Source organism: Hemicordylus capensis, chromosome 1, assembly GCF_027244095.1.
Source record: "Hemicordylus capensis ecotype Gifberg chromosome 1, rHemCap1.1.pri, whole genome shotgun sequence".
NCBI classification, from domain to species: Eukaryota; Metazoa; Chordata; class Lepidosauria; order Squamata; family Cordylidae; genus Hemicordylus; species Hemicordylus capensis.
This window is the reverse complement of record NC_069657.1, coordinates 362005563-362030964: the sequence shown is the minus strand read 5'-3', so window position 1 is coordinate 362030964 and position 25402 is coordinate 362005563. Positions and strand designations below refer to the sequence as shown.

The 25402-nt window shown below is 44.2% G+C and overlaps 1 protein-coding gene and 1 long non-coding RNA gene across 4 annotated transcripts in view; one reads left to right on the top strand and one right to left on the bottom strand.

Annotated features, from left to right (window-relative positions):
• CCDC170 (coiled-coil domain containing 170) overlaps positions 1-22028 on the bottom strand; it is a 91816-nt gene extending 69788 nt beyond the window's left edge. The window contains exons 1-3 of one of the 3 annotated variants that reach the window (XM_053292660.1): positions 21762-22028; positions 14281-14345; positions 3762-3789 (exon numbers count right to left, since the gene is read on the bottom strand). In XM_053292660.1, the coding sequence (XP_053148635.1) occupies positions 3762-3789; positions 14281-14345; positions 21762-21884 (216 nt within the window). In that variant the 5' untranslated portion in view covers positions 21885-22028. Of the gene's footprint in view, positions 1-3761; positions 3790-14280; positions 14346-21116; positions 21272-21761 lie in introns of those variants that run through there. The other 2 variants (XM_053292650.1, XR_008315571.1) reach the window with 2 other exon arrangements.
• A 16-nt stretch (positions 22029-22044) lies between these two features.
• LOC128343505 (uncharacterized) lies at positions 22045-24690 on the top strand. The gene is made up of 2 exons (XR_008315572.1): positions 22045-22202; positions 24405-24690. It is a non-coding gene; the product is annotated as an uncharacterized LOC128343505 (long non-coding RNA).
• The last annotated feature ends 712 nt before the right edge of the window (positions 24691-25402 follow it).

Here is a 25402-nt window from a genome sequence, read left to right as displayed (position 1 = left end):
CTGAGAGTCCACCAATGTTCAAAAACTACTTTTTTGAGAAGGCGGGGGGGCAGATAGGAGGCTGCAGAGGAGAAAGGGGAAAGCCGCCCCGGGCAGTAGTATACTGGAGGGGCAGGGTATAAATATTTTAAATAAATAAAGGGTATTGGCAAAAACTCTATGGATACAACCCCATATATCAGATTTTAATTTTTGTCCTAATCACATTAACAACTTCTTGAGATCATGCTTTACTAGCAACTTATGGGGGGAAATGTTCAGCTTTGCCTGTGTGTATAATATAAATTGTACCTTTTTCCTTTTCTGCATATCAAGTCACATGCATATATCTGTTTTGTTTCTCTGGGCTTCTCAAATCACAAGTAATGTATTTTTTTTTTTAAGGAACTAAAGGAATCAAGGATATAAGAAGAAAAAGACATGAAGAGATAAGGAAAGGAAACATAGGCAGAAGAAAAAAGTTTCAAGGGGTGGTGGTAATTGTTACATAGTTTATTTGTACCACAATCTTTCAGTAGAAGCAGCTGAAATGTTTGCAAAGGAGGAATCTTGTTCAGATTCTCTCAGTGGATTCTATCCAAAAGTTCTCTTCCCCTGGAGGAAGGCTTCCTCTGAGGCAAGGGGTCCTTGCACTGGAAGAAGTATCATTTTCTGGAGGAAGGAAACCAGAAGATGTAACTCATTGTCTTTGAAACTCCAGAAGTCACACCGCTCAGATTTGTGAGGAGTGGTAAAGGCATTTCAAATAACAGTTGTAACTCTGGAAAATCCTCTGAAAGGAAAATTACCCAGACTATTGATTTTTATATTGCGGCTGGTACATACATGACCACAGGCAAAAGTGCTTTCATCATACACAAGGTCTGTAAATTGCTTTTGTGGCAGCAAAATCTCAGGAACTTTATGGAGAGTTCCAAAACCTATTAGATAGGATGTCTCAAAGGAAACATTGTCCTCCTGATTAACAGTAGCCTTCAGCCTGAGCGACATTATACTTCCATACCACATAATCAACCCACAGGATGTTTAATGGCATGCATAGGTAATAAATATCAGAAAACCACACAAAGTGGTCAGCAAATGGTTATATGTGCATCAGATTTTTCTTCACTTGTTAATGTTTTTCCTATACAGAAAGAACTTTTATGGTAAGTAGCATAAATCTGTATACAGATAAAAATGTCTGAAATTCACACATTTTACTGTATATATGTTCACTAAGAAGTTGCAACAAAATAAATATATATGTGAACCACATGAGAATTGTTTGATATCTTCTACATTAAGTATCTCCATGCTGGAAAAATAGAAGATACAACTGAAACAAGTATCCATTCATTTTTTAAACTCCTCTCCTGCTCACTGCTCCTATGCCCATTGCTTTCATGCATCACAAAATCAGTCTAGGAACCAATTAAGGGGGCTCTGAGCCAATTTTATGATGCAAAAACATACCCTTAAGTTTTAAGCTATAATCAGTGAAAAACATACCCTTAGGTCAGGATGTCAAACTGTGGCCCTCCTGCAGATGTTGGCCTACAACTCCCATCATCCTTGGCTACTGGCTATTGCTATTGCTATGTTGGGAGTTGTAGGCCAACAACAGCTGGAGGACCACAGTTTGACACCCCTGCCTTAGGTTTTAAGCTGTAATCAATGATGTTAAGGGTCAGTTGTCATGAAATCTTGACCTATGGCAGGCTGCTGGTGTTTCTGTTTACAACTTATTTGCAGTGAAGAAATGCAACTACTTCTGGGGGGCTCAGACTATACCTGGGTGTGACATGACAAACTTTCTAAAAGTAGATTGAACAATGGTGGGCATACCCAACTGGTAGAAGCCTTGCATGACCACTTCCCCATGAGCAACGTATGGCACTCCAACCTGAGTAAAGCAATCCTAAGAATGTGATGTGACTTCTAACACAGTTAGGACAGAGGCATCAGGACATTGTATGCCTGCATGGAAGTGTCTTGTGCCTTAGCACAAAACTGCAAGTGTAGAAAGCAGTATCTGAGGGCCATTTCAGACGTGGAAACACTCATCTGACGCAGTCCTTTCACACAGGTGCACCCCTTTCCAGATGATGATGATGATGATTTACATACCACTTTCTAACAGAGAAGTTCTGAAAGTGGTTTACAAGAAAAAAGAATAAAGAATAGGAAGACGATGATTCCCTGTTGCCAAAGTGCTCACAATCCAAAAAGAAACACAAGGGAGACACCAGCAATAGCCACTGGAGGGACACTGTGCTGGGTTGAAAAGGATAGTTGCTCTCCCGCTGGTAAATATAAGAGAGGCATCCATTTAAAAGGTGCCTCTTTGCCTACTTAGCAGCTATCTCTTTATGTGGAAAGCTTACTTACCATGTGTAGACATTCAGTATTGTTCTGCTCAATGTTTGGAGGGAAGGAGAAGTGATCTCAGCAGCAGTCCCTTCCTACTTCTCCTCACAGCTCATTCACACATACAATGGAACATATGCATAGGGGCCTGCTTGCATCGACCCCTGCATGTATGGGCACAATTCACACCATCTATACCTTGCCGCACACAGATCATGGAACCGGAGCCTATGTGTGTAGGGGTCTACATACAGAGAGGTCTGCGCAACCCTTTCAGTGTAAACATGGAGAACAGAAAGGGCTGGACCTGTGGCTGCAATGGTGATCTCCGTGCACAGAGAATGCGATCAAACATCTGCACAGGCTACAGGACAAATTTTTCAGATAGAGGAAGTTGACATGAAGATGTGTGCCTTCAAGCGCCCCCTGTGGGAATTCTGATGTGATACCTTCGCATATGAAGATTGTTTTACATTAGTGTATGCAAGATTGAATTAGCCCTGTGAAAATAGATCTGCAGTAGCACAGGATCTCCTACACCAATATGGCAGCTCCCCCCACATTTGGCTGCATCACTGTGCACATCCTGAAGTTTCCCACATCTACAGGTGCCATGCAGCTTGCAGTGATTAGGTGGACTGAAAGAACACAACCAAGGCAAACCCATATGGTGGCCTTTTACTTACATAGGAACATAGGAAACTGCCATATACTGAGTCAGACCATTTGTCTATCTAGCTCAGTATTGTCTTCACAGACTGGCAGCAGCTTCTCCAAGGTTGCAGGCAGGAATCTTTCTCAGCCCTATCTTGGAGAAGCCAGGGAGGGAACTTGAAACCTTCTGCTCTTCCCAGAGCAGCTTCATCCCCTGAGGGGAATATCTTGCAGTGCTCACACATCAAGTCTCCCATTCATATGCAACCAGGGCAGACCCTGCTTAGCTATGGGGACAAGTCATGCTTGCTACCACAAGACCAGCTCTCCTCTCGACAGACAGACAGACAGACACACAGACACAGACACACACAGAGTTCCTTCACAATATCTGAGGCCATATTCCTGCTCAAGTCCACTTCCATCTAGTTTAATTGTTCTACTCTCCTATATCCAACTTCAGAATTACTCTTCTTTTGAATTCCTGAACTTTTAACATTTTTATTTTTTCTAAATATCTAACCTGCCATATGGCTCAATGCATCACTTTTAATTAGAGGAACATATATAAATATCAATGAGAGGCAAGCCACAAGTAAGACAGGAGCTTTATCTTGATAGAATCCATGTATAGCATAGTCATTTCATAGTCTACTTTCCAGTATGTATGTATGCATGCATACAAAGGAAGATAGCCACACAGATGCTGGAAATTTTCCTGGATAAGTCAAAGAATCTGACCAAATAACAATACTAACCTTTTGAGCCTCCAATCTTCCTTTGTTTCTGCAAAGCAAGAAAACACATGAACAAAATGCTTGAAGTCATCATCAGAGTATCTAGATATTTCTTAGTTCAGTCTTTTGAGAATATCCAGATTGTGGGCGTTCCCAGAAGAGAAAACTCAGTTTGCTTATTTATCCCTAGTCCAGATGACATGCTTTCCCAATGTGTAATTTTGCAGCAGCATCTGCTGGCCATTTTCTGCCAATGGGTGCGCCGCTCAGAAGTCCACGCACAGCCACGGGGCTTCACCCAGCAGCCTACACGTGGTGGTGGAATGCAAATAGCCACTGCACATACATGGTGGCCATGTGCATGGTCAGCAACACTATACTCACCACACACATGGCCGCCGGTGGCCATATGCATCCTCCTGCCACGTGCAGGCTGCTTGGTGAAGCCTTGCAGCAGTGGGTGGACTTCTGAGCAGCACAGTGCCACGCCCGGAAAAGTGGCGGGGCGGCAGACGAGCAGGAAAGGACCTGCTTTACTCCTGCTTAAAGGTACCACTCCTCACCCCGCTGAAACAATTATTTGGGCTGCACCAAATCGATTCATGCTCATCCCTAGTTGGCAGCAAGTGGCCCGCAGGCAGTACTGAAAAACTGCATATCAGGGAAGCATGTCTTCTGGAAAGGGCATGGATAACCTAAAACAACTTCCATTTTTAGAGTATTTTTCCATCTGGAAGCACCTAGAGGGCTTTAGGAGCACTGGGTGCATTGAAGCAGCAAAGCTGACTTCCACAACCCATTTGGATATTGTTCGAACAACCCTTGTGATAAACACTGCCAGTCCAAATGGACTAGACTTATCAGTGGAAGTAGCACAGTCCAAATCTGGAGCCAAAGTGCTAACACTGCACCCCCTTTTCCTAAATTGCTTGGGACTGAGGCACTTGAAGGATCTCCCATATGCATTTTCCTATGCACAATCCACATCTGATCGAGAGCCCATTTGAAGGCCTATGCTGTGGAAATACGCGCAGCAAAGAAGCAATTTTATTTTGCACGTATTGCTTCCGCAAGTTCATGTCCAGTAGAGCTATTCTGGGTAGAGAGACCCCCTCCAATTTCAAATCTGCTTCTGGAGACTCACTGTGATGCTTTTAATGAGATTTTTGTGGATAAAATCTCTCACATCTGGACCGATCTGGACCCCAGTACTGCTGCAGGATCAATTATGAGGGTGTCCAACAGTTCCTCTTGTAGGATTAGACTGGTTCAATCTGCGACTCCTGAGGATGTGGACAAACTGCTTGGAGCAGGACAACACACCACCTGTTCTTTGGATTCTTGCCCCAAATGGCTCATTTCGTCTTGCAGGGAGGTTATTGGAGATGGCCTAGTTGACATAATTAATGCCTCACTGAGGGAGGAGACAATCCCTCCTTATTTGAAGGAGGTAATGGTTAGTCTGCTTCTTAAGAAGTCTGCCCTTGATCCCTTGGTGATGAATAATGAAAGGCTGGTCTCCAACCTCCAATGGCTGGGCAAGATGATTGAGAGGGTGGTGGCTAACCAGCTCCAAGTGATCTTGGAGGAAGTAGATTATTTAGACCGATTTCAAACTGGTTTTAGGGCAGGTTATGAGATGGCCTTGGTTGGCCTAACAGATTACTTTCACTAGGGAACTGACAGAGGGAATGTGACTCTGTTTATTCTTCTTGATCTTTCATCAGCTTTTGAAACCATCAGCCATGGTATCCTTCTGGATCACCTGATGGATCAAGGAGGCACTGCCTTGCAGTGGTTCCACTCCTATCTCTCAGGTAGATTTCAGATGGTGGCACTTGGTGACAGTTGCTCTTCAAAATGCAAGCTGTTATATGGAGTCTCTCAGGGCTCCATTCTACCACCAATATGTTTTTAAAATCTACATGAAACCGCTGGGTGAGGTAATCAGGAGATTTGGTGCTGGGCGCTATTAGCATGCTGATGACACCCAAATCTATCTGCCCATGACCTCATTATCAGGAAATTGCATTATCTCCCAACTGCCTGCCTACAGGCAGTAGTGGGCTGGATGAGGGGTAATAAAATGAAACTGAATCCAACCAAGATGGAGATAATCGCTGGGGTGGTTGTAATCCAGAGGATGGGATAGAATCTCCTGTTCTACAGGTGAAACTTGAAAAATTAGAATATCGTGCAAAAGTTCATTAATTTCAGTAATGCAAATTAAAAGGTGAAACTGATATGAGATAGACGCATTACATGCAAAGCGAGATAAGTCAAGCCTTAATTTGTTATAATTGTGATGATCATGGCGTACAGCTCATGAGAACCCCAAATCCACAATCCCAGAAAATTAGAATATTACATGAAACCAATAAAACAAGGGTTGTCAATAGAACAATATCGGACCTCTGAAAAGTATAAGCATGCATATGTATTCAGTACTTGGTTTGGGCCCCTTTTGCAGCAATTACTGCCTCAATGCGGCGTGGCATGGATGCTATCAGCCTGTGGCACTGATGAGGTGTTATGGAAGACCAGGATGCTTCAATAGCGGCCTTCAGCTCTTCTGCATTGTTTGGTCTCATGTCTCTCATCCTTCTCTTGGCAATGCCCCATAGATTCTCTATGGGGTTCAGGTCAGGCGAGTTTGCTGGCCAATCAAGCACAGTAATCCCATGGTCACTGAACTAGGTTTTGGTACTTTTGGCAGTGTGGGCAGGTGCCAAGTCCTGCTGGAAAATGAAGTCAGCATCCCCATACAGCTCGTCTGCGGAAGGAAGCATGAAGTGCTCCAAAATCTCCTGATAGATGGCTGCATTGACCCTGGACTTAATGAAGCACAGTGGACCAACACCAGCAGATGACATGGCTCCCCAAATCAACACAGACTGTGGAAACTTCACACTGGACACCAAGCATCTTGCATTGTGTGCCTCTCCATTCTTCCTCCAGACTCTGGGTCCTTGGTTTCCAAATGAGATGCAAAAGTTGCTCTCATCAGAAAAGAGGACTTTGGACCACTGAGCAACAGACCAGTTCTTTTTTTCTTGAGCCCAGGTAAGACGCTTCTGACGTTGTTTGTTGTTCAAGAGCGGCTTGACAAGAGGAATACGACATTTGAAGCCCATGTCCAGGATCCGTCTGTGTGTGGTGGCTCTTGATGCACTAACTCCAGCCTCAATCCACTCCTTGTGAAAGTCCCCAACACTTTTGAATGGCCTTTTCCTGACAATCCTCTCCAGGCTGCGGTCATCCCTGCTGCTTGTGCACCTTTTTCTTCCACACTTTTCCCTTCCACATAACTTTCTATTAATGTGCTTTGATACAGCACTTTGGGAACATCCAACTTCTTTTGTAATTACCTTTTGAGGCTTTCCCTCCTTATGGAGGGTGTCAATGATGGTTTTCTGCACAACTGTCAAGTCAGCAGTCTTTCCCATGATTGTGATTCCTAATGAACCAGACTGAGAGACCATTTAAAGGCTCAGGAACCCTTTGCAGGTGTTATGGATTGATTAGCTGATTGGAGTGGGACACCTGGAGCCTAGACTGTTGAACCTTTTCACAATATTCTAATTTTCTGGGATTGTGGATTTGGGGTTCTCATGAGCTGTACGCCATGATCATCACAATTATAACAAATTAAGGCTTGACTTATCTCGCTTTGCATTTAATGCGTCTATCTCATATATCAGTTTCACCTTTTAATTTGCATTACTGAAATTAATGAACTTTTGCACGATATTCTAATTTTTAGAGTTTCACCTGTAAATGGGATTACACTCCCCCAGAAATAACAGGTACTTTGGGAATGCTCCCGGATCCTGGTCTCACTGTGGTGTCTCAGGCTGAGGCTATGGCCAAGTGCTTTTTATCAGCTTCAGCTTATATAAAACCTCCCGTTCTTTTAAGAGAATGGTCTCAAAACAGTGGTGCATCAGCTAGTAACCTCCTGGTTGGACTACTGCAATGTGCTCTACATAGGGCTACCTTTACACATAGTCCAGGAACTTTAGTTAGTCCAATCTGCAGCAGCCAGATTGGTCTTCAGGGTGGCCTGGGGAGATCATATTTTGCCTGTTCTTAAAGAGTTATACTGGCTGCTGGGTTTTTTCCAGGCTGGAAACATATAGTACGAATTATTACAATTAAAGGCCTGAACGGCTTAAGCCCAGGTTACCTGAGAGAGTGCCTGTCTCTGCAAGATCCCTACAGTTCATTAAGATCAAGAGGAGAGGTCTGTCTTTGGGTGCCATCAGTTCTCCAAAGAAAGTTCTCTCTTTTGAGAACTCAGGGCTTCTCAGTTGTCACCTCTGAGTTGTGGAATATACTCCTCATGAATAAAAGAGGGTTATCATCTCTGAAGGCTTTCAAGAGAGCCATAAAAATCCACCTTTTCAGTCTGGGGTTAAAAGTCAAAAATAAAACCATTTAAAATATCAACATAAAAAAAGTTAAGTGATTTTAATGGGTTTTATGTTACTATTATTAGTTTATGTTTTATGTTGATATTTTAAATAGTTTTATTTTTTACTTTGCACCACCCTGAGCTATTTTTGGATGGGTGGTATATAAATTAAATAAACAAACATCTGACATTGAATGTTGCCCTGCTGTCAGAGGTTCAGCAGATAAGCATAAGGAGCAGGTCCTTCTCACCTGGGGGCTTCACAGACAGGGCTTCTACCTCGAATTGCCTTCAAAAGAGAGTGTGTGAGTTCACACACCAGCCAAACTCACCCAGAAGTCCCTTCGAGATCCTTGGACCCACTCCACACACAAATTGGGCTTTGACTTGCAAATTCTAGCTTATCTAGAGTTATTTCCGGGTTTTTAAAATGCTGGTTTTAAGCTACTTTTTCTGAAAACACTGGAGCAAACAGGGAAAGGCACTGACGTAGAATCATTAACATGATAAGAGGGATACTGTCTTTGAAATGCAGAACTAGCTCTTTAGTAATCTCCTCTGCCCCCCCCCCCCGCCCCCACTTGGCTAGAATGAAAACATGGAGGCATGCCATGTGAACTTCCAAAAACAAACAAACAAAAACAGAGGGGAGGGACTGCTTCCCTCAATACCATGAGTGTAATTTGAAGTGGCTTCGCTCAACATTTACCCCGCAGCATGAAGCCATGTGCAAATCACTCCCTGGTGCTAATATTATGGAATGCCTTTCTTACAGAAGCCCACCTAACCTCCTCTACATTTTCTTTTTGACACCTCATTGAGGTTCAGTTGTTCCAGAAAGTATTTTGCGGGGGCTGAAGATATTTTTGACTCAGCTGTGCTTTGTTCTTAATTTATGTTCTTTTAGTTTTGCTGCTTGCTGTATTTATTTATATTCTGCTCCTCAGTGAAATTTATCAGGGTGCTTTCTGCTGCTCATTTTGTTCTTTGCTCAAATCTGAGAAAAGAACAGAAAGGAGAAGAACAAAATTATTGATTAGTACAGTGGTTGTCAACCAGGGGTATGCGTAAGCCCGGGAGGTACTTAAAAGAGTAATAAGGAACACACAGAACTACTGTGCCCCCTCTCCTTTCTTCAGGTAAGAGACCCAACATCACACTCTTGGAACAGCTGGAGAAGAGCAGAACCCATGAAGAAGGAGATGCTGTCTGAGCTGGAAGACAACGTGACCTGACACTGTGTGCTCCAACAGGCCCTACCAGTTGCTGGAGCAATGGCTGAGCCTGAGGGAAAGGAATTTATTTATTTATTTATTTATTTACTTACTTACTTGTTTAACATATTTTTACACCGCCCAAAACTTATGTCTCTGGGTGATTTACAACAAAAACAGATCCTGAGAACAGGGACATTCTTCATGGAAACCAGGTAGGTTATCTCAATAATGCACAGGCTGGGGAAGAGTATTTAACACACAGGAAGAAGTGGTGATGGCAGCTAACAGCTGTGTCTCCCAGAGAGGGGGCCAGCGAGGAAAAGTTTTGTATCTGCCTCCCTTGTAAACACAAAGTGTCTTTTGTAGGTTTCATTAAGAACTTTATTAAGAAACAACTCCATTCACTCTCTTTACTCTTCCTTCTCTCTTCCTCTCTGCTCCTCTGACCCTGCTCTCACACTCTCTACAGGATCTCCACTGGGACAACCTTCTAAAGAACAAAACCCTCAGAAGCCAATTTGTAAAAAAATGAAGAAAAATATTCAAAACTGGAATGACTTAGTCTTAAGCCAATTTCACAAGTGTGGTATTTATTTTGCATTTTCTATGGATTATTTTTGGATAGTTTTTGATCGTTTATTTTTTAAGATTTTTAATTTTAATATGCTTAAGGTTGTTGTTATTATTATTATTATTAATTCAATTTCTATAACACCCTTCCAAAAATGGTGGTTTAGAATTATTAGATTCTGTAGAATTATTATTATAATTAAAGCAGTCTACCTTACATCACACAACTGTACAATAATATTAAACAAGAAAAAATACAGGAAAATATATTATTTATTATTATTATTACTACTACTACTACTACTACTACTACTTCATTTATATCCCGCTCTTCCTCCAAGGAGCCCAGAGCGGTGCACTACATACTTGAGTTTCTCTTTCACAACAACCCTGTGAAGTAGGTTAGGCTGAGAGAGAAGTGACTGGCCCAGAGTCACCCAGCTAGTTTCATCTCCCCAGTCCTAGTCCAGCACTCTAACCACTAGAGACAAAAAGGGTGCACTTGTTTTTTAAAAAAGGTTGAACCACCCTGGTTTAGTGGAATGACTATAGACTTTCATCCCTTCCCACTCCCTGCTGCAGTCTGAAAGAGAGACAGTCTGGCACTGGGAAAAATAAAACAACAGGTTGCTTACCTGTAACTTTTGTTCTTCTGGTGATCATATGTGCTCTTACATGAACAGGCTTTGCACCTGCACAGAGACCACATTAGATATTCTCCAAGCTCCTATCTCTTCTAAGTGTCTTGGTGGTAGCCCCTCTCCTCCTGGTGATGTATGCATGTGCCTGCCTTCCCTCCTTCAGTCCCTGAGTCCACCAGCATGAAGAACTATAGAGGGAGGGATGGGAGGGCATGTAAGAGCACAGATGACCGCTAGAAGAACAAAAGCTACAGGTAAGCAACCTGTTGTTCTTCAACGTGGTCTCTGTGCTTTACACAGAGCGATACCCTGGATGTTCTTTACCTGGAGGTGGGTGATCATGCAAAGAGTGATTGTAGAACCACTGTGCCAAAGGAAGCATCCCTGTGGGCGTGCACATCTAGGACATAGTGGTGCATAAAAGAACAAGGAAACAACAAAGTTGTTGCTTGACAGATGACCTCCAATGGGACTGCTCTGTCAAAAGTGACGGAAGTGGTGCTCACTGTAGTGGAATGTGCCTTAATGAAGGAGGGCAGCTCCTTCTTGGTCAAAGCATGTCATAGTTATATGGTCCTGACAACCCATCAGGATAGAGTTTACATGGTTGGGGCCGGCATGGGTGACAAATAGAAACTGAGACTGTCTCCATGCCACGGTGCGGTGTACATAAAACACCTGTGCCAGTCGGACATCAGAGAGTAAAGGCAATGATGCATGGTCTCCTGTGAGTCCAGGGAAAAAACCCTGCTGGCCATAGGGTACCGGCAATCAGAGAGGCCTCCCCCAACGGGGTGCTGGGGGAGGGGGGCATGAAGAAAAATGCAAAAGGATTAAAGGGGGAACATGAAACAACGAAAAAATAGTAGAGAAAGAGTAAATAAGAGAGGAGATAATAAAGGAGAAACTAAAAGGTGTTTTTTTGGAAGCTCAGAGCAACTCACAATGATGTTGATCTGTCAGAGGACAAAGAAAGACTGAAGGAGGGAAAGCAGACACATGCACACATCATCAGGAGGGGAGTGCTGCCAAAACACTTAGAAGAGATAGGAGTTTGGAGCATCTCCGACGTGGTCTCTGTGCAGACGCAAAGCCCATTCATGTAAAACACAGAGACCACATCAAAGAACCATTGGTTATAAATTATTTTATTTTATTTATTTCATTTATATTCCACCCTTCATAACATGGTTCAGGGCAGTTCACATTTTAAAATTCAAACCATTTAAAGTATTAACATAAAACATAAAATAAAAGTAGTTAAGAAATTAACATAAAACTCATTTTAAAACTATTTAAAACCAGTTAAATATTATTAAAAACCAGGGTGAAAAAACCGTTATGGGTCTTTATGGCTCTCTTGAAGGCCCCCAAAGATGATAAAACTCTTATACTCATGGGGAGCACATTCCTCAACCTGGGGTGACTACTGAGAAGGTCTGAAACCAAGTTAATATCAGATGAACTGGTGGCATCCGAAGACGGACATAAGAACATAAGAACAGCCCTGCTGGATTGGGCCCATCTAGTCCAGCATCCTGTTTCACACAGCGGCCCACCAGATGCTGCTGGAAGTCACAGGCAGGAGTTGAGGGCGTGCCCTCTCTCCTGCTGTTACTCCCCTGCAACTGGTACTCAGAGGCATCCTGCCTTGAGGCTGGAGGTGGCCCTCTGACTAGTAGCTGTTGATAGACTTCTCCTCCATGAAGTTATTTATGTCCCTCTTAAAGCCATCCAGGTTGTTGGCTGTCACCGCATCTTGTGGCAGATAATTCCACAAGTGGATTATGCATTGTGTGAAAAAATACTTCCGTTTGCTGGTCCTAAATTTCCTGGTAATCAATTTCATGGGATGACCTCCGGTTCTAGTGTTATGGGAGAGGGAGAAGACTTTCTCTCTATCCACTTTCTCCACACCATGCATGATTTTATAGACCTCTATCATGTCTCCCCGCAGTCGTCTTTTTTCTAAACTAAAAAGCCCCAGGTGTTGTAGCCTTGCCTCATAAGAAAGGTGCTCTAGGCCCCTGATTATCTTGGTTGCCCTCTTCTGCACCTTTTCCAGTTCCACAATGTCCTTTTTTAGATGTGGTGTCCAGAATTGTATGCAGTACTCCAGGTGTGGCCACACCATAGTTTTGTATAAGGGCATTATAATATTAGCAGTTTTATTTTCAATTCCCATCCTAATGATCCTTAGCATGGAACTGGCCTTTTTCACAGCTGCCGCACATTGAGTTGACACTTTAAATGAGCTGTCCACCACAACCCCAAGATCCCTCTCCTGGTCAGTCTCTGACAGCGGAGATCCCAGCAACATATACTTGAAGTTGGGGGGTTTCGCTCCAATGTGCATCACTTTACACTTGCTAGCACTGAACCACATTTGCCATTTTGTCGCCTACTCCCCTAGTTTGGAGAGATCCTTTTGGAGTTCCTCACAATCTGTTTTGGGTTTCACTACCCGAAAGAGTATGGTACCATCTGCAAATCTGGCCACCTCGCTGCTTACCCCTACTTCTAGATCATTTATTAATAAATTAAAAAGCACCGGTCCCAGTACAGATCCCTGGGGGACCCCACGTCTTATTTCCCTCCATTGTGAAAACTCTCCATTTATACCTACTCTCTGTTTCCTGTCCTTCAACCAGTTAGCAATCCACATATGTACTTGTCCCCTTATCCCATGACCGCTAAGTTTCCTCAGGAGTCTTTGATGAGGAACTCTGTCGAAAGCTTTTTGGAAGTCCAGGTATACTATGTCAACTGGATCACCTTCATCCACACACTTGTTGACACTCTCAAAGAACTCCAAAAGGTTCGTGAGGCAAGATTTACCTTTGCAGAAGCCATGCTGGTTCTGCATGCCATCCTCTCCTGATGATCTTAATAAGCAGCGGAGATGCTGCAGAGACTGGTGCTCTCTCAGGGAACCCAGGCCTAAGCCACCCAGAGCTTTAAAGCTAAAAACCAACACGTTACATTTTGCCTGGAAACATACCAGTTGTCAGTGCAACTGTTTAAGAACAGGCATAATATGGTCTCTTCAAGTTACTCCGGAGACCAATCTGGCTGCGGCATTTTGGACAAACTGAAATTCCTGGTCTATGTACAAAGGCAGCCCTTCATAGAGGACATTCCAGTATCTAGCCTGGAGGTTACCAGCTGGTGCACCACTGCTAGGGCACTAACTGTTAACACACCACTCTCAGACTGTATTTTCTTCTTCTTCTTTTTATTTGTTGCCAGGTGGGCACAACCTCCCAGCCCACAAAGGAGAAGTCTTCCCTACACAGCATATTAGGAAGACAGAGCCACATCATTCTGTTTCCTATGCATCCCTCACAACTTTCCATCCATCCAGTGGCCCTTTTTCAGGCAGCTATGCCATCAGAGTCCCTCAATGCTAAGTCTCTGAGGCTATGCCCCAACAGTACTCTCCCCTTGATGACTGCAGCACTAGTCACACAACATGGGTATTGGCCAAGTTGTAGCACTGATCCGCTGCCTCCAAATTCTCCATGTGCCCCATCCCTCCAACCAAGTGGGAAAAGAGAGGATCTCAGTCCGCTGCTCCTTTCTCTGCATCTCTTCTCCCAGCTAAAAAAGGTGGGAACTCTTGGTTGATTTATTGAGAATCTTCCTCCCTTCCTCTTGCACTGGGCCTTGCAAAGCCTATGCCTGCTTCGACCTCTTACCTTTCTGAAGTTAATTTGTCCCTTTGTTCTTCTTCATTTTTCAGTGTATCAAGCTGATCTTGGACCTAATCAATATTTAAAAATAAATAAAAGAAAAATCGGTGCAGCTAGGTGACAGCAGCACTGCAAAATAACTGAATGAAGTCTGGCATGTTTTTCCTAACTACAATTTTCTTACCCTTTTTCTTACACCAAATGAAAACTTGATTACTTAAGACATGTACTCCAAGATTGCCATGCCGCTTGGCTTCAGAACCACAGCAATACAAAATGATATTGGGCTTTCAAATATCCAAACGGTGTGACCAAATATTACTAATAACAACAGTATTGCCAATTATAATAAGCAAAACTCTTTGATACAAGTCTCTTGCAACCAGCTAAAAAAGAAAAGAATTTGCCTGCTTGCATGAGTTATCATTAATAGAGAAAATGGTGTGCAGGGAAAAGGAGCATCAGTTTGTGCAACCATCTCTCCACTGTGCCGCCCACACAATTCCACTTTCCAGTCCGCCACTTGGACTGGCATCAAGTATTGGAGACTGGCACAGTGCCTGTGTGGCTTATGGCTGACTCAGCTCACCAGACACACAAAAGGTTTCCTGTGCACAACCCTCTTTTTGCTTTGTTTGTTATGAATGCAGTGATGGACATGTGCCTAGACACATGAAGAAAACTCACATGAAGAAAATGTGAAAATTGTTCAGCACCAAAGGCTGCATTGGAATTTTATTCTTTTCTCTCTTTTTGGCCAAACTGCTTTTCTGACAGCAAGGATTATTTTAATACAAACCCATAACTACACTGAAAGGCTCACTGGCCTCCTGCAAGTCTAACGAGCTACAAAGCAGACATGGCACTGGCTGTGGCTGGTGTTGAGGCTGAAGCAGAGGACATACCCATAGAGGAGGGAAGAGGAAAACCACGGAACCCTCGAAGAAAGGTGCTACATCTGCCCAGACACACTGAGGCCATTCACATGACCTACCAGGCAGGCAGAGGAAGGGCTTCCCAAACCTTGTGCCCCCCCCCCAGACGATCCGTTGTTGCTCCGCACTCCCACACAATAAGCCCTGCTCCATGCAGTGCGGGGCATGGTGGATTGATCTGAGGCAGGGACTTCTTGTCCCAGCCTCCGCGAAGCCCACAATGCAGCGCACGGCGCATGTGCTGCATTGGGGGATTCCCCCAAGAGACAGGAGTCCTGGCCCCTGTCTCTGTGTGCAGCCAGGCTGGAAGCAGCCCGTGCTCGTACATGAGCAGGTAGCTGGGGGTAAGAGAGCACTTGCTCCCTTAACCTTGGCTAACAGCTGGGCTTAAAAGCCAAGCTAAGGCAGTGCTGGCCTGCCAGGATTGGGTCCAATCCCAGCGGTTCTCATGCGCAGCCTAAAAGCTAGATGTGGGGACGTATTTCAAGATGTAACACTTCTTTTTTTAGAGTATGGAAGCTGCAGCTGCTGCCAGTCTGTGAAGACAATACTGAGCTTGATAGACCAATGGTCTGACTCAGTATACGGCAGCTTCCTATGTTCCAGTTATAATGTCCATTATAAATATATATGTTTCATAATATACATGTTATATGGACCTTATGCAAACAAATAAGGATAACAGAGGAATTGGAGGTGATTTTGTTGGGTTTTATTCTCTTCTAAGATAGATAGAGTGGCTTGGAGAAGCCGCTGCCAGTCTGTGAAGACAATACTGAGCTAGATAGACTAATGGTCTGACTCAGTATATGGCAGTTTCCTATGTTCCTATAGATAGACAGACAGACAGGACTGGCAGCATGGATATCCTCCCTTGCAATTAAACTATCCTTCTCCATATATTGTGTGGAGACCAGATATTGCACTATAGGTGCTGCTGGACTTCAACAAGACAAGCACAATATTACCCCCTCCACACACCCTCAATCATCTGGAAAGGTCCTTTAAGAAAGTTGAGCAGCAATATTCTTGAGTTCCTCTGAACTTTAGATCAAAGTCCTAGGCTGGATGAAAGATAAAGAACTGCTATGAAGAAAACCTTGGATAAATACTCCCTTTTGCAGCGTTTAACAACAGTTTAGTCCTTGAATTCAGAGAGATAAGCTTTAATAATTAAGCTGTACTGAAATATAATTGAAACAGTAATCTTTGGTGCTTTCTAGCATGTCAGGCACTGCAGCTGCTGAGATGAAGTGCTCTAGTGAAATGAGACCGTAAGCTAAGTAGATTCATCTGCAGCCAGATTTTGTGAAGTGACACAGTCCCCTTTAGCCCTCCCTCCTTTCGTTGCCTCCATTTTTAAAAAAAAATAGTGACTACTTCCCTTGTCCAAAAGAAATATAGATGAAGCAGGCACTACTGAGCAGGAATTCAGTAGATTTAGAAACATCCTCCACATCCCGCAACTACAACGGATAACAAAAAAGAAGCTGTACTGTCTGGGCCTGAGACATTCTTGGAGCATGATGTATTGCAGACGGCCATGGTAATTGTGACGATAAGTCGCAGCATCCTTTCAACTCCTAGGTTTATCACTGGGGTATGAAGAGGAGGTTCCCACCTGCCTTCATCTATGGATTTGAGTCTCTCTCCTTACCCAACAGCCGATAGGTTTCAGGGCCAGGGCCTTTCTGGCTGTTGCTTCGTAGCTCTGTGTGGATGGCAGCAGTTCTTTCACATTTTAGGTGGCTACTTGCTAGCCATGGCCTCAAAATAGCAATTCTCAAATGGCTGCTACCAGACTATTTGGGGGAGGCAGCTGAAATGGAATTGCCCTGCCACCTACTCTACATTTGTTTTGGCTGCCATACGTCTTCAATGGTATCTTTTCACTAACCTACAACTTCCTTGTTCATTAATTCAGTAATCCATGATGATGGCTTTAGAAATGAGGCTCCATGCACCCACACTTTGCCTTGGTCTTTCAGCTGGACGTTGGGCTAGGGAGGGATCATCCAGGCAGGCATCTAACAGGTGCAGTTTCCCCAATCACTTCCTAGAGATGACCCTGATGAATGTCTGCCTGATACATCTCTGATCAAGGCAAAGTGTGGGTGCATGGAGCCTCATTTCTAAAGCCATCATCATACACAAGACTGTACAAAACCTTTACAGAATATACGGCGTGGATGTTAAGATGGGCATTTTAACTTGCAATTTCCATTCTTTTTAGAGCATGAGTGAAAATAGCAAAATAGCGTAAAGGTTGTACACAGACAAGTGACATAGCCAATAGCCATTCACACCCACAGGCACACACACACAGAGACACACACAAAGGCACACGTAAGCAGGAACAGACCCACACACACCTCACCTATTCTGGTGTTCTTCTCACCCCAGCAAGCTGGCCTTCCCTGCCAGCTGCCCCACCCCCAGGGCTCAGATGGCCTCCATGCATGTGCACAGAGGTCATCTGAGCACTGGGGGCAGAGGCTGGGGCAGCCAGCAGGGAACTCTGGCTTGCCGGTGGCCGAGGGCGAGGGGTGCATGCCAGAACAGAGTGGCAGGAGCAGCGGCAGCAAGAAGCAGCTGCTGTTTGCACGAGGCACCATCTGAGCACTAGGAGCGGGGTAGCTGAAGGGTAGCGAGGTCAAGGAGGCCACAGCTACACGGGGCCATTGCTGGAGGGTTGCGCTGCAGCCTTGAAGAGACTGATCAGGCCAGAGGAGCAGAGTGGTGAGTCAGTTGCCATGTTTATTGTGGGCAGCACTGTGAGCACTGTAACCTCAAATTTGCTACTGCACAGACTCTTTTAGCATTAAAGATGCATTTTTCTGCATCTTAAAACCCAACTTTGAGGATCAATTGTAAAATAACCATCTATTGGGTCCCAAGGGATATACAAAAGGCACTTTTCTGGCATGCAGTCTAAAGGCTGAATCTATGCAATTGGACTACAAAATCATTTAAATACCACTTCCTCAGTCCAAAAACGTGTTGCCAACACTTTAAACCTCTGTTCAATAGAGAAAAACTTTAAACTGCTCTATCTACGCCATTTTCCAACAGATCTTCACAAAAATTTGCAGGGGAGGTGTCTCTTGTTACCTAGTGAATGAGTGCCAATGGCCAGGCAGGACAGACAAATAGTTTTGATTTTATAAGCAATAGAATGTTCAGAGTTTACAATAGAAGAATGTTGAAAACACTCTCCATCTTAACTATGCTGGCACAATTGCGCCAGTATAATAAACACTTTGAAAGCAGGGGCAGATTTACTATCAAGTGACTTGGCTTATACAGGAAAAGTCCTGTTTTGCATTTCAAAGAAAAAGAAGTAAATGATTATGTATGATGCAGTTAAAGATTAGGGGACAAATGTGAGGGTGATTTCATATAGTACGTAATTTATGTATTTATTCCAATTCTTCCTTCCTGTGTATGTAGTACCTTAGCAAAGGCAAAATGCCAAGACCCCTGTAAAGTCCATCAAAGTCTACAGATCAAAGTTTGAGAAGCATGAAACCCAAGAGAATTCTTTTTCCAGGGGCAGTCAAAATCAAACTTCTTGGGCAATAAGAGTGTTAAGGTAGATTAATCAAAGCAGATCAGAAAGTTCAGTGAAGGAAAAATGGCTAAGTCTGGCCAATCTTGGAGGTGTCGTAGGTGAGAGGTGCGCTGAGGAAGATAAGAGCTGACTAAAAAGAATAAACAGTCAGAATCAAGGTGAGGGCTTCTTTCAATGAGAATGGAAGACTTCCTCAAAGTGTTCTGATTTCATCTATTCACATGACGGCCAAACTAAAGGAAATGTTCAACACATCTTATGTGTGGCTGTTTTTCCCTTTAAATAGCAGCCATGGAAAGGCCACATCTGGATTGGGACTATGCATGATGGGGGAGGTTATTTATTTGCATACCTGGCATTTTCCTGCCAATCTTTATTTATTTATTTTATTTTATTTTATTTATCAAATTTGTACACCGCCCCAAACTTTCATCTCTGGGCGGTTAACAATAGCATAAAACAAGTTTAAAACATATACAAAAGACTTAAAACAATTTAACAATTAAAAATAAACCAGAGATTAAAACCTAAATAATTTAGGAAGCTGAGAAAGCTTGTGGGAAAGATGGGTTTTCAGGAGTATTTTTTGAAAAATTGCCAGAGATGGGGAGGATCGTGTCTCAGCAGGGAGCACATTCCACAATCTCAGGGCAGCGACCGAGAAGGCCCATCTCTGTGTAGCAACCAAACAAGTTGGACGTAACTGGAGATGGACCTCCTCAGATGACCTCAATGGGCGGTGGGGCTTGTAGTGAAAACGCCACTCTCTTAAATACCCAGGGCCTAAGCCATTAGCCCCTGATGTAGTTATTTGCTCCCAAATGTGTCATTTGCTACAAGATGTTTGAAGTGAAAATTGTGGTGGGACAATAAATAAAGCTCCTCTCCTCCTGTTCTGTAGTCCTGATCCAGATCTCTCCCTGCCCCCAGTATGGCTACTAATTCAAAGAGGGAAGAAAACATGTAGGAAATGACATGCTTAATATCTTATGTAGCTTGGCCATTAATAACACAACAACACTTGAGCCACTAAAACAAGGAGCTTAACTGCAGCAATTTCTATGGTCTCCACAGAACTCACATGTTACAATGAACATGACCAGTGGAAGACACAAACGTGCTCTTTGAATCTCTAAATGTCATGGAAGTGGACTGTGCTACTGACAGAATTCAAATAACTCTCTCTGTATTCTAAAATATCCCCCCTAGATCCATTTATTTCTCCTTTTAGTATTTCATAGTTAGGATGTAAACCTGAGAATATCAAAGAGGAAAATAAAAAATAATAAAAATGTAGGAAAGGGCATGTAGCTCAGTGGTATAGCACATCCTTTACAACCAGGCCCAAGTTCAGTCCTAATATATTTGGTTAAAGACTCTCTTGTAGGAGAGATGGGGGAAAATATCTGCTTGAGAACCCAGAGAGGATCTCAAGGATCTCAATTTTCGCCAACTGGAAGTTAGAGTGGCTGACCCTTTACTACATTTCCTTGAGGAAGTATCACTAGAATTAAACAAAAAGTTAGGCATGTCGACCTTGTCCTTTTAATTTCAGTGGGACTTCCTTGAGTAAATTTAGTCAGTAAATTTGTACTGGGTTAAATGGACCAATAGCTGACTGAGTGACTTAGAATACTACTAAAAGAAAGGAACTATGTTTAAATGTACTTCAACTGATACAAGCTTTAGTTTGCTCCTGAGAATTCTTGTGATCAATTCCTTCTCCTTGCAATGATGAACTCCCAAATCCTCTTCCCCTGATTATTTTTTCAGAGGTGCTGTTCTTTAAGTTGTGAAGGGACAATCCTTCTTAAAGCAGAGAGGGGTTTCCCCCTCCCCTTTGGAAGGGTTGAGGATCTAAGGACGTGCACTGGAGATATATTGTCCCAGTCCAAATCCCCAGATCTGAGGTCCTCATGTGCCACAGAACACACATCCTCCCAGCCCAATTCCTCGCCTCATTTCTCCAGGCAACTGCTTGCTTGGCTCACCCATTCCCCCAGTACGCCAAAGGTCCATGCTCTCTGCTGCCCTGGGAGTAGAAGGGCAGTGCACTCATACTCCCTTGCTTGCCCGCACCAACTCCGTCAGGTTGTCGGGGTGGGGAAAGAAGGGGAGTTGTTTGAACTTCTCCTCATAGAATTGTTTTGCAATGGTTGTGGGTCTCTATTGTCAGTACTATTCTAGCCAGTCCCATTCTGCCGCCACTGAGCCCGACCCAATGGACGCACACATGTGGCCCTTCAGAGACATTTCCCCTACTCCCCCGCAATAGGGAGAAAATGGAAACAGTGATTTACCAATCACAGCAGTAACAGACAAAAGGGGCAACCGAAGCATATGCAATCACATTTTATTGTTCTGGTTTTGTTCAGTACTGTCACTGTAGCGATCACAGAAGAGATTGATGCTGTCCAGTCGTTCAAAGACTGTTTGAGAGATTGGGGCAGCAGGAGGACTTCAATGCTGGCATCAGTGAGATGTTGGGGAACTGGGAGGGAGAAGGGCAAAAGCAAAGTAAGGGGCAGGTGTGGTCACCTTTGAGCTACTACTTTCACCAACTGAATTTGTGCCTGCATCCTACAACTGACTTTATTTTTCTGGCAGAGCTTATGTGCCCTTAACACCTGTGTTAACTAGTTAAAAAACAATTAAAATGTGTAACTTGACCCACCACAGTTATTCAATAAGAAAAGCTACACCTGTCGATTCAGTGCCAACCATGTGACCCTTAGAGACACAGGGCCAAAGATTTTTCAAAAATGGTGATAGCCCCTAACCAACCATACACCAGAATATGCAACGCTAAGCTGTAAAGCTACTAAGAAATCAGCATATTCCTAAGGAATTATTAACAAGGTTTTCCCCCTTAAGACACAAACAGAAACTTTCCGCTCTGGTTACTCAACTCAGAGCGATGCCTGTCCAAGTCGTGGAGCCCCACCAGAAACGCAGGGACTCCCGCCAACAACGGCCCGTACCTCTTCTGCTCGCGAGGCTGCCATGGTGACGCGTGGAGACAGCAACGCCGTGTTGCTGGTCACGTCGATGAGTCTAGAACAGGCAAAACCTGCACGGGGGGAGGGGGTGCCGCCGCTGCTCATGCTCCTCTGGGCCCACCACGCGTAACTTCTAAACAGCGGACGTTCGATTAGAACTTTCCCCGGGAACTCCGGCGGGCGTTCGCATTCGCACGCCGAATAAACGTTGCCAAGCGACGCTGGTTTCCATAGCAATGGATACACGCCGCGGGGCTGGTTGATTGGAGGAGACACCAGCTCCGTTTTCCCTCGCGAGAAGCATTCAAATCGCGCAGTTTCCAAGTTGGCTGCTTCCCGCTGAAGGCGGTGAGGTCTTCAGTTCTCTTTTGGTATTTGGAAACTAGAAAGGGGATCGGTGGTCAGATCAGTCTGGCTGCACCAGTAAGTATATGTATTTTTGTTACACCAACTGTGCTGCCAAATGGTAATCTCTCATTTCCTGGGGACTCTAAACAAAGAAGGCGTTTTTTCGTACAATACATACATTTTGCTTCGTTTAATCGTTATGTGCAGCAGCACATAATAAGCAGCACAGTCTTTGCATTTTCCCTCGAGGTGATACTGCTTTTTAAGAAGCATCATATGCTCCAAGACGCAAACGCACTGTCTTTCCGGGACAATGCGTTCTTGCACCAGACAATTCGCTTAGGGCCTTTATTCTTGTTGCATATGGTTGTGCAAAAATGGCGCGGAGAGAGCATTTATTTTATAAAGTCTGCGATGCGCGCGCTATGACTGTCCAGTCTTGCCAGATACGCAGGCCCATTTTTTTTGTTAGATGACCCTGGCCTCCCTGTGGACGGAGTAGATTCTAACCCTTGACAACGTGAACGTGCCCTTGGTAGGCTCTCTCCAACGGGCTCAATCCTCCCTGCTTTCCGTGGGTGGGTATGCTCAGCAGCTAGGATTATTGGATCTGCTGTGCTGCGCCCAGAGGGAACAGATGAGTGAACGAAGCTGCGGCTGGTCAATGTGCGCAGCCACTCCCTCTGCTTCTCCATTCACCCATTCGAGCAGCGGAGGAGGAGCGACTGCCCTGCCATCCCTTCTCTTTGGGAAACAGCAAATGAACGGAAGCGGCTGCAGACGGTGCTCCTTGACCTGAACTGAGCCGCCACTTCCTTCGCTGCTCTCTTCGCACAGTTGAGCTTGGCATGTTGATTCACACACAGTGCCTAGACAGGGAGCAGGCAAGTAAGACTGAGGCTCGCTTGATTCAGGCAAGAAGGAAGTGTTAGTTGTAGCTGGGTAAACTATTGTGGAGGGTTCGACCTGTTGTAGATGGAGTTTCATTCCCTCTGAAAATACAGGTGAGCAGTATGGATCCATCCAGGACCAACCGTGAATGGATGGCCAGGTGATAGAGGCAGCCAAGGGTGCTTTTGCACAGCTTCAGCTTGTACACTGCAATCGTAGCTTGAAAAGGCAGATCTGTAATCTATGCCATGTCTGATCACATAGGAGAGGAGAGCTGGTCTTGGGGTAGCAAGCATGACTTGTCCCCATAGCTAAGCAGGGTCTGCCCTGGTTGCATATGAATGGGAGACTTGATGTGTGAGCACTGCAAGATATTCCCCTCAGGGGATGGAGAAGAGCAGAAGGTTTCAAGTTCCCTCCCTGGCTTCTCCAGGATAGGGCTGAGAGAGATTCCTGCCTGCAACCTTGGAGAAGCCGCTGCCAGTCTGTGAAGACAATACTGAGCTAGATAGACCAATGGTCTGACTCAGTATATGGCAGTTTCCTATGTTGTTCCTAAGGTTAGACCACTGCACCACAGGATGTGGGGCTGCCCTTGAAGAGTATTCAGAAACATCCGTTAGTGCAGAATGCAGCCCCAGGTTGCTTTCTGGGGCCATATTACTCCGAGTTGAAAAGGTCCAATTCAAAGTGCTGGTCATTACCCTTCAGCTTGGAATCCAGATATCTTAAGGACTAAAGTGATTCTGCCTACCCATCTGCTGGGCAGCTCTGCTCCATGTTTCAACACATGCACATGAGACAGAGCCTTCTCTGTGGTTGCCCCCAGGCCAAGAGATTCCCTCACTGCCCTTCTGGCCTTATATGGGCAACTGAAGACAGTTTTATTCAGGCATGCCTTTGGACAATGAGGACATACTCCTGCATGAATTTTTTTTTTCCCTGTGGAGCTTATTAGTATTTTAATTATGTCTCTGTGTTTTAAAATCAGTTATACAAGAATGGACCAATGACAAAATGTTGCTGTACATACTTCATATGCAAGTGTTACTTGAGCCTGTGGCTAAGCATGGTGAAAAAACAAAAGTTCGCAACAAATATAGGAGTGCCTGCTCTAACTTGGGTCTTACTTCATATGCAACTTTTATTTTTTCCTGTTTTCTGGATGTTTGTGTGTAGGGGAAGGGACTGGTGCTGGTCCCAATTCCATTTCATTTCAAACACATCCCCCCTCAAAAATGAAGCTCAAAGGAGTCAAAACAAGAGAAAGGCGGTACAGAAGTATAAAAATAAATAAATCAACATGCTTGGGTGGCCTAAACACAAATGGCTACTCTTCCAAACATAACCAGTTTCATGATGCATGCGATTCTATTGTTGTTTCAGCTTCGCTAACTGGTTTTTGAACTGGTTTTTGAGTCCAGTTCAAAGTGCTGGTTGTTACCTCTAAGCCCTAGATGGTTTGCTTCAAGGAATGTCCTCTCCACATGATCCTGCCCTCTGCTCATAACATCTGGGAGGCCCTTCTTCATGTCCTGCTGCCATCTGAAGTTAAGTTGGCAATGATGTTGGAGGCCTTCTTTATTGTGGGAATCCTTGCTCCAGGATATTTGTATGGCTTGGCTTTAAGAGTACTTCGATAAACAATAAAAACATTTTTATTTTAACAAGCTTACGGCCTGTTTCAATGATTTTCCATGATTTTCAAGCAGGGCTACATTGGCAAAGAAATCCACCTTCCAATGTGGTAGCCATTTCCCTCCCACACTGACCTTCACACAGTGGGCTGGATCATACAGTAGCGATCCAGAAGATGTGAAGAAAGAGCATCCACATCAAGACTGTACCTATTGAGACAGCATCCACAGATGTCCTGACATGCTCCCCAATATATTTGGTGGTTGTTAATCCAAATGGCCCCTAAACACACACTACAAATGTTCATTTAAACAACTATTCATAGTGTGTGTTTAGGGGACATTTGGACTTTTTCCAGCACTGAGGGGGCCCTTTAAGAGAAACAGCCCTGTTAAACCCAATGGGTTTGGAAGATACACACAGAGTGCTGGGAAGTGTAGTGTATTCTAGAGCTTTCCCCACAGAGCTGTATGGGGAAAGCACTCTGGAGAACTATACTTCTCAAGACTGTGTGCACCTTCCAAGATGGCGCTGGGACTCAAGTGATCATCTGTGCTGGGGGGCTGTTTGGAATATTTAGCTTTGACCGAAGCCTATTTTTTATTAGCCTAAGCTGTACTTAGGTTGATAGAAGCCACCACTGGTTCCCAGGCCTTGCAATGAAGCACATTGGGCTAGTTGATGTATGAGGTTAGCCCCATTGACTTTTTGTTTGATCCTTTTACTGTGCTCTGTGCTATTTGTTT